At 48.9% G+C, this 13,482-nt stretch overlaps 1 protein-coding gene across 2 annotated transcripts in view; it reads right to left on the reverse strand.

Annotated features, from left to right (window-relative positions):
• Window positions 1–13,482, reverse strand: part of USP31 (ubiquitin specific peptidase 31) — a 29,293-nt gene that overhangs the window by 11,639 nt on the left and 4,172 nt on the right. For both annotated transcript variants that reach the window (XM_050905953.1, XM_050905952.1), the window contains exons 2-4: window positions 2,258–2,395; window positions 1,669–1,757; window positions 891–983 (exon numbers count right to left, since the gene is read on the reverse strand). In XM_050905953.1, coding sequence (XP_050761910.1) covers window positions 891–983; window positions 1,669–1,757; window positions 2,258–2,395 — 320 coding nt within the window. The remainder of the gene's footprint in view (window positions 1–890; window positions 984–1,668; window positions 1,758–2,257; window positions 2,396–13,482) is intronic.

Genomic DNA, 13,482 nt, shown 5'->3' on the forward strand with positions numbered 1-13,482 from the left:
CCAACAAGGATCCTGTAATGCGGCTTAGGACACTCCAAGGCAGCACCTTAAAGCACTCAGAGAGAGCTGCTGCTGGGAAAAGCTGCTCCAGGTTGCCTCTCAACACTCAATCCTGCCTCCACCAGCAGCCAGAAGCACCACCTCGGTAAGAGAAGAGTGGGGCAGCTAGCCTGCCAGGGACACCTTCCCTGCAAAGCCCACTCAGCCTCCACTCAGTGGTGGAGCAGGGACTTCTGAACCAAATGTGACACAGTCATATTTAATATGTCCTTTCATTACTTTGTTCCATTGCTTCTTGAACCCATACAAGTTTTCTACATCCAAAACACCAGGTGAAAGAGTTGCTTATTTATACAATGGGTAGTGTTGCTGTGCATCGCTGTCTTCACTCTGAACTTTTTATCTGGATTTTTTTTCTCCCTGGGGCTTTTTTCTTTATTGGCAACAGCTGTCTTTCAAAAAAGCAAAACCTTTTGCAGGAAAGCTTTTAACTTCACTTTTTGAAATTGGAGTGACCAGTGAGACTGTTCTAAAGAAAGTTAAAAAAAAAAAGTGTTTCATCCTTTTCCCCTTTTTAATTTTAAAATGCTATAAATTAAGTCAAAAGCAAAATATTTTGGTTACCCGAATCAAAGATTTTTTTTTTTCTCCCAAAAATTAATTCTATAGGAAGTTAAGAGTGGGGGCAGAGGGCCAATCTGAAACAAGTAAAAGGCTCAATTTTCCAATTTACCTGCAAAGCAAAATATTTAAGCCCCGTATGGTCCTATCTATCTTTTTTAAAGACCTACCGGAGAGATTTTGCTGACATCTCTCTTCCTTCTGTAGCAAATTAAAAAACATCATATGCATGGGAAACAGCCAACGTTAAGTTCAAGACAGTTACATACCGCGTATGAGGCAAAGGAATCGGCAGAGAGATGCAGAGAAAAGGGTCAAAGGTGTTACTCTGCTTCTGGCAATGAGGGCACGTCAGAGAGGACCTAGTACAAATATCAATAATAGGGCAGAGTTATACCTCATTTCATCAGGAATGGATAAATCATCAAATCACAAATAACAGCCTTCGCATGTCAACCTGGCTGCCCCTTTCTGCTCCTCTTTCTCCATACAAAGCGGCTCTGCACAGAGGCTGTATAGACATAGCTGCTGTAAATGATGGGCTCCTGATTTCTAGATCCTTTTAAAGTAATTAGTCTCAAAGTTCCTTACAGGGCATGCCAGGAAAGGACTTCGCTCCAGTCACTGAATTTGGCTTTTAATAAACATCACTGCAAAATTAGTAATTCACCAACAGCAGCTCCAACATGGAAGACCTGGAAGGGTTTTGTCTTTGAAGGGAGGTGAAGTGACGGGAAAGAGATGGCAACAGTCAGCACTGCAGGTGTTGCTCCACTGAGCACTGACTCGCTTTCAGGATGCAATGGGGCAGGTGAAGAAGTGGTACATACTGTAGATTCTCACAGAATATACCAAATTTGAAGTAGCGAAATTCTCTCTCCCCTCTGGAGCAAGATCTTAGTTCAGATGTCATTCAGCAGGAATTCAGGAACAGCTGTTAACTCAATGACACCAGTCTCAACTGTACTGGGAGCTAGCGTCAGGGTAGAATTATACTGGGGTCACCAATACATGCAATAGTGCCTCAAAATTTACAAAATATCATACCTGTACTGGGCTTGAAAGAGTTCCTGAACAAAAGTACTACTGATTGGAAAGGCTGGTCCCTCGAGTAGCACGTCATCCTCCAGCGGTGGCTAAAAGAGAAGAATAAACCCTAAAAGCACGCCCAGGTGTGGAGGTACACCACACCAGATGGCTCCAGTACTCCAGTCGAATTTGCGCCCTCCTTGCCCAAAACCACCAGAAAAATGTCACAAGATTTTTAAATAACAAGTGCGCTCTGCTCACAGGGGTGGTTCTGCAGGAATGTGAGGTAGCTAGGGCAGCCGAAGGAAAGGCAGGGATCTCACACCAGATGATGTGCCTGGCAGCCCCTCCCCTGTAATGCCTCCCAGCTCTTGCAGAGCAGTATGTGACCATTCACAAATGGTGGTATTGGGGAGCACTTGCCAGGGATTAGTGAAACGGTTAGTTATATTCACAGGGCCAGAAACAAACAGTATTTTAACTGAAGCTTTTGTTCCATCCAAACTGTCAGAGTTGAGAAGCCAACAGGGAGATCTAATTTAAAAAGAAAGACTGCGTGCAAAGTTACAGCTACTCTCCCATGTTGGCTCCCAGCAAAATCCCTTACCTTGAGTGGAGGCATGCCGCTGTAATTCACTACATTGTTCAGATCTTCATGGACTCTGTCTAGAAGCCAAAGCAGGAACTCCTGCGCATCGTGCTGGGCATTCCCGCGGTACTGCATAGCGTTCTTGGACACAATGTTCTGCAGGGAGACAGAGACGGCATACAGCACAAGAATCGAGCTCTTCCCTTTACCAAGCCCTCACAATCAGACAGGCAGAGCTGACAGCGGACTCAAAGCCAGGGACTGCGGACAGCTCTGGATGGGGCACTGCCTTCCCGTACCACCTGGGGACAGGCCAGGACGTACCATCGCGCGCAGGACCCTACGCGCAACTTGACTTAAAGCGGCAGCTGATGCCTTGCTGGGCAGAGAAGCTGCCACCGGCTCTCAGAACAGACCAGAGGGGTCACGGCAGTGGTTATGGAGGAACTGCACCATCATTTAAACAGAAATGTTTATAGCAAACTTGGGGCTCAGTTCAGATGAGATGAACACCAAAACGACCAGTCTACAGTACTTTCACACAAATTAAGAGTGAGGCAAGCTCACTTCAATCCACTGGCAATGACAGGCAGCACCTCCCATGCTAACAGAGCTGAGGCCATTTTTAATCATACCCATCCACGTACCACAGGGTCTGAAACTGTTCAACTGTAAAATCTTCTATTTGTTTAAGCTGAAGCAAAACAAGTATTTAGTCTGCTGAAGTCCACTCACCCTCTCTAGCTCATTCCTGCTTTGGTGAAGTAACAGATTTCCCAAAACCTAGATGCAGATGCTCAATGCTAATATAGGTATACAATTCCAGGAATCAGCCAAGATCAGTACATCAAAACTGCAGATGCTTTTACAAACTGATTATCCCAGTAATATGCAGGTAGAGCAAACTTACTTTGCATCAGACACCCTCTTAAGCACATAAGCAGTACAGTCACCATGTAATTTTCTCCACTAGGTATCAAGTATCCACTACACACAACTTGCTCATCCTAAATACCATCTTCTATTGCCACTAGCCAAAACAGAAAACTTGCTTAGGACGGATGACTGAGCAGGAGGAAAAGCGCAGTTTGCACTGGCATTGTACACAGTTACGAACAACTGTCCCAGCCAGGTCGGTGCAGCTTTCCCTCTAGCTGCAGCAAGCACAAGGAACCGAAGCGTCACAGAGAGACCGATGCCAGAGCAGTGCGGTACGGGATGGGTGCTGCTGGACCGGCAAACTCCAAACAAGGGAGGACTCAGCCAGCCACAGGTGCGACACGCACAACTGGCACTACTTTGAATACACACCAAGAGCCTGGGGAACGCATCTAATTTACTCTTGAATTTCCAGAAAAGCCGTCTCAGAAGGACACCAGCACACCCAAGGGATCTGCTCAAACCTTTTTTTCTTCTGGACACAAACGGGAAGGGCTTGAAGCTGACCAGCAACCAAAATCTGCTCTTCGCAGATTTATCCTTGCCCTGTAGCTCTTTCACCTTTCATAACACTGAAGTTTGCAGTGAGCCCTCCAGCTGGGCCACGTGTTCCCCTTCCTCAGGACGATGTCTCCTCCTCTTCCTTGAAAAGCCAACAGGAGCCCACAGCAGGGTTTGGAAGGGCATCTTCCTCACCAACCACCAACATCAGGAAACGCTTTCTCTGCTCCAGCTCTCTGATCTCACTTTTACCTTCACAACAACACCCAACAGCCAGCCAGCACTTGCTGCTGCGTACCCGGGAACACGGCACAGGCTTTGGAGGACAGGAGCCAGGCACCAGCTTCTGCATTCAGCACCCCCGGCACGAATACTCCCTGCAGTAACGTGCTGTGCTGACCCCAGCAGCTGAGCCAGGCTTGCTGCCCGAGCAGCAGACGCCGCCACTGCCATAGAAAAGCCAGCATGTTCTGCTTTTCCAAGGAGGCACCAGGCTGCAGCCGGGAGAGCCAGCCTGCTCCTCCTGCTGCTCATGAAACAGGCGGGACGTTCATCTAACACGTGGTCAGGGGTCAGCCACCCCCATGCTCCCACTCCACCAATTTTAACCACGAAGTCAACACCAGGCTTTTCTTTGTAAGAAACGGGCTCATAGCAAAGCTCACGTCAGTCACACGGCTACTCCCCAACCTTCCTGTGCTGCATACTACCGGGAAAAGCAATCCTGTTTGGGATGTGCCGTGTTAGCAGTGCTACACCTACATCCTTCGGTACACCTGCGGAGAGACAGAAAGTGCTCACATGGGACGTGAACTTGTTGGAGCAGGGTCCCCAAAAAGGGGCAGTGGCACCAGCAGAGACCAGACTGTACCTGCAGGGCAAGACCCACACGGGAAGGCTGCAGCAGACCAGCCGCCCCACGGAGCGCCGAGAGGGGCCAGGCAGGCTGCATACACACGCGGTACCAGAGCTCCTCCATTTCTCTGATCAGACTTTGCAACAGATTTGAGAAATGAGGTTGGGCTGCTTGCTTTATCCCTCTAGAAAATGGGGTCACCAGAAGGGGGGGATGATGAAAAAGACAGGAAAGGACTGATAAACATATACTCTCTATCCCCTATAATCTGTCCACCTGCCTCCAGGCAGCAAAATAAGGGAAAACAGAAATAATCTGCTCTCATTACATATGTGCAAGCCCTTCTGACAACAGATTTACTGCCCCTGCCTGCACAGGGACCAGCACCCTCCCACATAAAATACGTAAACACAGTTTTAAACAAGTCCACAGCAAATGCTCACCTCTGCACCACACAGGTGCGAGCCCAGCACACCCCTGCTCGGTGCTCAACGTAACATGAGCTTGGGACACTGCTGCAAGCCAATTTATTGGCGAGAAAAATCTGAAGTAGTCTGTAGGGACTCAAAGATTAAAGGGGACCAAACAGCCTTCTCCGCTCCTAGTTCCCATTAAGCAAAACAAGATCCATTAGCAGGAAAAAAGTGACAAAACATGATCCAAAAAATTATCTCAAGCCTCTTCAGGTATCGGCCTGATACCTCTTGCCCTCCTTCAGCACAAAGCCTAGTGAATTATTCATGTTGCACCAATTTATGAAATTTAACACTAGCCATGAAAATATAGTCAACATACTTGCAGATCCCGGTCTGATACCTAAACACTCGACGTTCACCCAGCAGGTATCAGGACAAGATGGCAATGACCTAGAGAAAACCAGTTTAGCTGTGCTAGAAACCCACCATCCCTGAGTCACACCTAAAGACACAACCTTGTCGTTCCACCAGCCGACACTGACTACCCTAGACCACAGACGCTCTCATAACCAGATCTCTCCTTTGCATCGCTAAACATCCTTTGGCTGAATACTGCGGCACAGGGTCCCACTCCCACTGACTTTATTACAATTCCCGGTCTTATACTTCTCCCGTTAGATTTACGGAACACTAGTTTCTTGATCAGAGCACCACGCATTCTTTTATTTTTAAGAACACTCCAGGCTGACCCATCTTAGGGCGCTCACAAGGCAGCTCCTCGCTGTTGGATACCAGCAGGGCCCAGCAGCAGGTCTCGAGGAGCACTGCTCCGCAGACTGAGGTCCTGCCTCGAGCAGGGGTGTTGGAGCCGGTCACCCTTCCAGCCCCATGACACCATGACTTGAGTCCATGGTCCCAGCTAACAGTCAGCCGTTGCTGACAGGATTTAGTGGGTCATCTAGAATTAGGAAAAATTAATATTCCAAAATATCCAAAACATCTGTAGCAAGGAGAGAAGGCTGATCTTCACAGCAGCTGTGTTTAGCTGAACGCACCCAGAGGTGTAGGGAAGAATTTAAGACATATATGTAGAGACTTCCCTTGCAAACATTATCTTTGTTCAAAAAAACTACACACTGAAAAATAAATTTAGCCTTTAAATTACTGTGTCAAGTTCCAAACTGAAAATCAATCACTGAAGCGTGAAGCAGAGATTTTAGTCCAGTCTTAAGTGGTTATCTCATTACATTTTTCTCTAGAACTGCTATCCATGCCTCCACAGTAACACGCTTGCCTTTTAATGGCCTTATTCATCCTTCCCGTTCCCTCCTGCACCCAGCTCAGCATGCCAAGGTGACAATGCCCAGTACCACCACCGAGGGAGGAGGGCTCCAAAGGCAGCGCAGGTCGCAGCAAGACCAAGCTCATTCTTCTCAGCAGTGAGTTGACCGAAGAGGGCCAAGAGAAAGAGAGGTGCTGAAACACACGCACCCCCCGCAGCAGCATATGGTCTTCTCCGCACTAAGATACAAAAAGGTATGTTATCATCAGGCCAGCATTAACGCTTTTCAGTCAGCATGCTAAGAGCCGGCTGCCTTATCTGGTCTAGTTTGTTTTAGTGAAGTTAGCCAACAGGTGCTACCACTGCACTTTAAGTCCTAGTCTAGACAGACTCGAAGATAAAAGGGTCTTTAGTATTGCTAGGAGGAAGTGAATCTGGTATTTCAAGTAAAAAAGGGGGTGTGGGGGGGTTCTGTATGGAAACAGACATAAGTAAGGACATCAGGAATCCAGGCTAGCGTTTCTTATCGCCTCTCTCCCAGTGTCACCAGCACATCACTCCAACCTAGACCCTCACTGGCTTTTACTGACATGCGTTCCTGGTGATGTATCATCCTACAACAAGCCACACAAGCCCGTAACACCCTGCAGCAGAGCGAACCCCAGGGATTCGCAACAGCCATGTGCCTTGGGCTGTATCCGTGTCATTCCCCATCTCCGAAGCATCTCCATGATAGCTGTTCTGGTTTCCTCAACACTCTCGCAGCCCGAGTGGACCAAGGATAAAGAGCTGCCTGTGGAGACAGATCACAAGATGTTGGAAGTGATTCAGGAAGCACTACAAAATATCAGATGCAATTTCCTCACAAGAGGCTCCGCTACAAAAACACTCCAGCAATAGCAGCGTGTTCCCAGCGTTACTCATGCTTCCTGCCATCGCTGCTACAAGTGGGTTTGTTATTACTTAAACCTCTGCATCTGCTGCTCTGTGAAATGTTATGTGCCTTCCTCCCAATACACTCCGAGATGCTGGGGCAGCAAAGCAATCCGAGACAGGCAAGGTGTAAAGGAGGAGCAACAGACACGCAGTGCGGAACAGTCAGTACTAAGGAACACAATTAAATCCAAGCAAGAGATAAAGGTGCTGACTCAAATAAACAATTTAACAATTTGAGAAAAATACCCGGAACTCCTAAAGCGCAGCCCCCACTCAACTAGACGACTCAGCAATCAAATACAGCCCCCCACACTTCCCTGTCTCCAAAGCCAGCCCTCTCGCTCAGGCTGAGGGCGGCGGGCTGTACGAACAAGTGGCGGGGTCCCTACAGCCCTGTGCAACAGACGGGGGGCTGCAACCTCTTGGCAAGCCGGACTGGCAATTCCTGAACAGCTCCAGTAACATTTGATGGGCAAGAAGACAAAGCGAGCAAGTATCTCATCATCAAGCATCGTCCACCCTGAACCTCTTTGTATTTATTTTCCGAGACTCCCCTTCCAGCTCGTCAGCTGCAAAGCTGCCACCCAGGGGCAGCGGGGCTCCTGCCCTTGCTGCGGAGCATGCTCTGGCCTCCTCTCAGCACAGGGCTAAGGGAGTTCAACTTAGTCTGCAACGGTGACATCCACGCAGCTCAGGCAGCGACCTCGGTTTAGACGAGGCCACAACTGCAACAGCCCCTCCCCAAGATACCTGCTCAGCCACCCAGGCTGCAGAAAGATTACTTTACACAAAGACGGGTATAAGTCAAACCATAACATCAAACTTTCTCTCCTCTTTCGCTCATCGAGTAAGAGAAGACAACATCTCGTTTCGCTGGTCCTGCTTATGCTGAACCCACTGCAGTAATGCAACAGCAATTGCAACTGGCTGCAGATACAGAGTTAAGAAGCAATTGGTTTAAAAACCACATAAAAACACATTAAAAACACCACATTTACCAACCCCCCATAGCGTTTAATCCTCTGGCCCTAATCTGGCTCTGTTGTAAGTATGGGTGGCGCATCTGAACAGACTCCGTCCATCACCGCAGGGCATTAAAAACAGGTCAGGAATGATCTTGGTGCAGCTGTTTCAGCTGTGAGACACCAGGAGCGAGTACAGACTCCGAAGCTCCCTCCCAACACCTTTCCATGACTGTACAGCCATGCACCTCCAGCCCCTTTCCTCAGCCCCTCAGAGTCTGGCAGAAGGAATGAATCTTCCCTTCCCCCAGATGTGCGAGCACCAGCACGCAGGCACCCTGGATGGAAGTGGCACCATCAGAAGAGATAAGAGGGGGAAAATCATAATTTCATATCGATCGCATACACTTATGTAACCCCCTAATGCAAGCACCCTATAACCAAACAAGTCCCTGTCCGTCTATAAAGCAGATTTACGGCAAAGACGCATTATCATTTTTATCAGCCCACTGAAAGTTTAATAATCATTCATCTATTGCTCTAAATAGATGCAATAAATAAATCCAAGCATAGCTGAACTACTGGCCTCTCCTTTGCTGTTGTTATTGTTCCAGATCACAAAGACAACTAAAGGAAAAATGTCAGTCTGCTATTTTCCAGTGTGCCTCTGGTAGGAAGCAGCTGTGGAAAGGTTTTTGTACATGAACGGATGAAGCCAGCTCATTAGAGACCTGAGACAATGATACACGTGAGCAGGAAAGAAAGGCTATTCTTTATCTTTCATTGAACATCATCAATTTATGCTCAACCAGATTTTTTTTTTTCTTTTTTAAACCCACAGACATAGTTCTGTGTTTGAGCAACTTCGACAGCAGACATCTCATGAAGAGTGTTTATCTAAATTACTCCCTCCACTCACACACAGAAACAGCAATTTCCCCTCTCTGAAGCGAGATGTTCTTTTCTGGGGAAAGCAATACCCGGGAAACTGTGGTTCAGACCTTCTGTTCTTCCCCAGGCCCGGGGACAAAGCCACGGCCAGCAGTGACCCTTCGCCCAGCTGAAAGGGCCAGCAGGGACACTGCCAGCAGGGACCATTACGCTCGTTCCTGGCCAGGGCCCTGCCGCTGGCTGCAGCCAACAGACCTGCACAGCTTCCAGCACTCGGGACACGTCAGCTCAGCTGCTACAGGCTGCAAACAACAGAAAAAAGAAAACCAGGGAGACTCAGTGCAACGAGCCTCCCCCCTCCACGGAGGCTCGCAGCGATGCCAGCTGCCTGCCCACAGCAGCGCTGGCACAGCAGCGCACCCAGCAACCCACCCTTACTGCCAGGAGCCGGGGATTTGGTGGCAGAAAGCCTCCGCAGCATCTCCCTGCACACTTGGCCCAGCACCGCTGCAGAGGGACAACTGGGCTGGCAGCCCCCTGAGCTCAGCAGCAGCCCCGGGGTTTGCCCGCCTGCCTCCCACCCAGCACTGAGGATGAGGTGCTGGTCCAGCCCGGGACAGAAGAGATCTCCACTGGCTGAGCTTTACCACAGCTCACCAAACAGGGGAAAAAGGGAGTTTTGAAGACAGGAGGTCTGTTGAAGCAGCCAGGGCAGGACAAAATGCTCCTCCTTTGCCCCGCGGGGTATCCCAGAGGTGCTGGGGCTCTGGAGGCAGCACCCTGCAGGAGAGCATGGTGGCTCCATGGGCAGCCAGCCATCCCCGGGGCCGGCACAGAATGGCTCCCCGCACAGCCGGGCCCTTGCCTGCCACAGAGGGGGAAATAAGCACAGCCATTTATTATTAGACTTCAAAAAGTAAAAGCAAGAGGAGCACAGCAGAGTGCAGCACGCCAGGACCAGAGGGGATTCTCCACTGCGTTTAACAAGCCCAGACAAGAAGTATCACCCCACCGGCGCCTGCCTGACATCTGTCTCGTGCTAGCAGCTACTCTCACCCTTCCAGGCTGAAGCCTTCGTTAATCCTGATTAACCACCTTTCTTCAGCACATAAGGAGAGAGCGAATTTTGTCAAGACGACACCTTCCAGGGTTGCTGTGCGCGCACGCAGTGCTCCCTCCTCCACGCAGGCACCGGTGGGCAGAGCTGCTAGCAGCTCCCCAACACCGTGGAGCACAGCGGGAGCGGGCAGAGGGCTCGCAGCCAGGGCTGGCGCTCCTCAGCTGCCTCTCCCATGCGGGAAAAGGACCTGGACACGAAGGTGGGTTGTTGGGTGCTGCATTCCCAAACAGGCACATACCTTCCCAGGCTCTTCGGAGGAGCGGGGTCATGCCTGCTGGAAGGGACGGCCAGCAGTCAGTGCTGACTGCCAGGAAAATTCATCCTTATAAACAGCAGAAATACAATTTTGTTCTACAAAACGACTTTGTTTTCTTGCTACGCTAGCAGAGCGATAGGTGGGATTCAAAAGAGCAAGGGATTAAGGATGGGGGGAATGCCACAAGTGTGAAGCAGTTCAGGAAAGGAGAGTCAAGAAATGCTGCTGTAGTGGACAGACTCGAGGGCTGGGCTCGGGAGCCCAAGGAGCTCGTCCTCCAGCTGCACACCCATGCCTCTCCCGCTCTCTCCAGGTTTTGCCTCAGGTCCCACGTTAGAGCACAGGCCCCTGACACGGGGGGATCTGACCACTACTGCTTAGACGAGCCTCCCCACGCACTTCAAGGATGCTGCAAAACAAACGTTTATTTCACTGACACAATCATATGCAAAAGAGTTCATTAAAACTGCTTTGCAGCAGTCACGCGTTCAGATGGAAGCATGAAATGGGTTCACTCGCAATCAAGTGTGGCCATTTATAAATGCCAGCATGCAAAGCAGGGCACGGAGCAATGCACAGATCCAATTAAGCTGCCTAAGAACACGCGTTCCCTCACCCCTTCCACAAGTTGCCAGACATGACATGGTTTTCATACTTTCACCATTCGTACTTCTGTGGAGGCAGCGTGGAAATAAGGACCTCAGAGCTCAGAATACAAGAGAACATGTTTTGGCAACCACGCACAATCGCCCTTCCAGCCCCGCAGAGGGTCCATCCAGCCGTCAGCCCCTAGGGCCACCTTGCAGCGGGGCCGCAGAGCTGCTCTACATTGGGGTCTCTTCCCCTGCCTCCCCCTCACCCTTCCCTCCGCTCCTCTCCTGGACTTCTGGACACAAGTAGCCACACCACTTCTGCTTCTACCTCCAGCAGAATCCCCTCAGCCAACCAGCATCCGACCTCCAGACTCTGCAGCCTGGCTCTCTGCTCCCCCAGCCTTCCGCTGCACTTACTCAGATCAGAGTTTGAAGTATAACCCAGAAATCCCCAGAAAAGTCTTTGGATTTGACAGGTAAATCAGACTGCTGCTTTAAGGCAACCAGGATCTTGCTGCAGGAAACCCTTCTCAGGGCATTTATGTGAGGGGCGGGGGAAAAAAAAAAGTAAAGAAATTGTAAGGAAATACATACAAAGAAAAAAGTAAAACAAAAAAACCAAAACCCCCACACACAATAATGGACTTGCATCTTATTGATCATTAACATTAAAAAAGGAAAAGTCTAATGTGGAAAGACTGCCAAAGACCTTTGTGATCCCAGTGAAGAGAGACACATGTTCCCATGATGTCAAGAAGTGTCACAATAACGATGCAGAAAATTTCTAACTTGCTTTTTGTTTCAAGTAAAGTGTGTCAATTCCAAATCCCAGAGCAGCCCTAGGACAAGCCTCCCCATTGCAATGCCACCGCTGGGAGCACCTGGACTGAACTGGAACAAGCACTTCAAGATCTCACGTTACCTGGCCCCACTCAAAGCCCTTTTAGATGAACACAGGAACTGAAACACCAGGAACCAAGAGACGAGGGACCAGTACGGAAGGGTGAAGGGCCTTGCATTTCTTTTATGTTCCATTCTTCCATCTCTTTGTGTAAAGGGAGGACAGTCTGCTCTCTGCAGAAATATTTTAGGAATAAGCAGTTGACACTATCCAGAATAAAATAACTGATTGCTGTGCTAGGCAGAGCGCAAGATAATTAAATATGATCCAGGGGATCCCATTTCGCATATAACTGGCCCCGTTAGCAAAGCACAAGGGCTCTAGCAAGTGGAAGAGCTCGTAACAGCTTCTGGCGCAGGACTGAAGGCTTCCAACACCCAAACTGCACCAAGCAGCCCCATGCTGAGAACGGTGGTCATTTAATCTACAGCAGAAGGTAATGATACTGAGCATGTCAATACTTTGCAGGAGTTCCTTCATAATTCACAAGAGTTATTTATTAATTCACAAAGTAGTGACCAACACAGTTGACAGACTGCTTGTCCCAAGTACAATACTTACACCAAGTGCATTTCCAAAACACAAGCACCTTGAAACTGTCAGAGTTACACACAGCTACTATGAAATCTTACATTAAACATAGGTTTAAAAATAAATAAAAATGGAAGCAGCACTATTAACCTGGCAGAATAATCCCTGCTCTACTAACAGGGATTCATTCCGGGTTCAGATCTAATTCTGATAATCCAACTCAATCAAGTTATTATAAATTTGCTGTATTTGCTGTACACACTGCAGGTCATAAAAATAAGGCAGTCTTCATCTTGTAGGACAAAAAAAATGCAGGCAACACAGTTCTAGCCTACAAAGGGTCTTGTTAAACATTGACACGCTTCAGTGTGCAACTGGCTTAGCTACGAAGAAAGCCTCAAAACAGAAAACAGCCTCATCATCCACAGGAGACCAGAACTCCAAGGAAGGCAAAGGTAGAGGATTTGGATACGTACACACAATTTTTCAAGCCCAATTAGTTTAAATAAAAATCCTTCTCACTTAAGACCCCCATCATCACCTCTGAGCGCTGCAGACCAATTCCCCATTACAAAGGGTGCTCTGTCCTCACTATCTGACACTCCCAGGAACTTTACAGGCTCCCTGGAAAAAAACAAGCCTGAAGCACAGCTACTGCTTATACAATACATGTTTGTCACCATTGTCACACCATCACAAAGGGGAAAGAGGAAGCGCAAGCTGCAATATTGGCCCTTGTTATGAAAGCAGCAGCTCTGTTTAGGCAGGAAAATAAAAACCACTGAGCAATCGGAAGAAAAGGATTGTTAAAACAAACTGCAAATGAGCACAGGACCAACAGGAAAGTCATCCAAAGCAGAGATAAAACACCAACATCCACCACCTCCGCCACAGTGCTCCTGTATCATCTCCCTGGGAAGGGCTGCCCGGGCTCCTGTCTGCTCCCAGCGCCAGGGCTGCTAGCCGAGGGAACAAACCCCTCTGCTTCCATGTCCCAGTCCATTCCTTCCCTGACCTTTCCCTACTGCTACAGCCTTCTACACCTCCTGCTCCCCAACC

This window comes from Gymnogyps californianus, chromosome 15, assembly GCF_018139145.2.
Source record: "Gymnogyps californianus isolate 813 chromosome 15, ASM1813914v2, whole genome shotgun sequence".
NCBI lineage: Eukaryota > Metazoa > Chordata > Aves > Accipitriformes > Cathartidae > Gymnogyps > Gymnogyps californianus.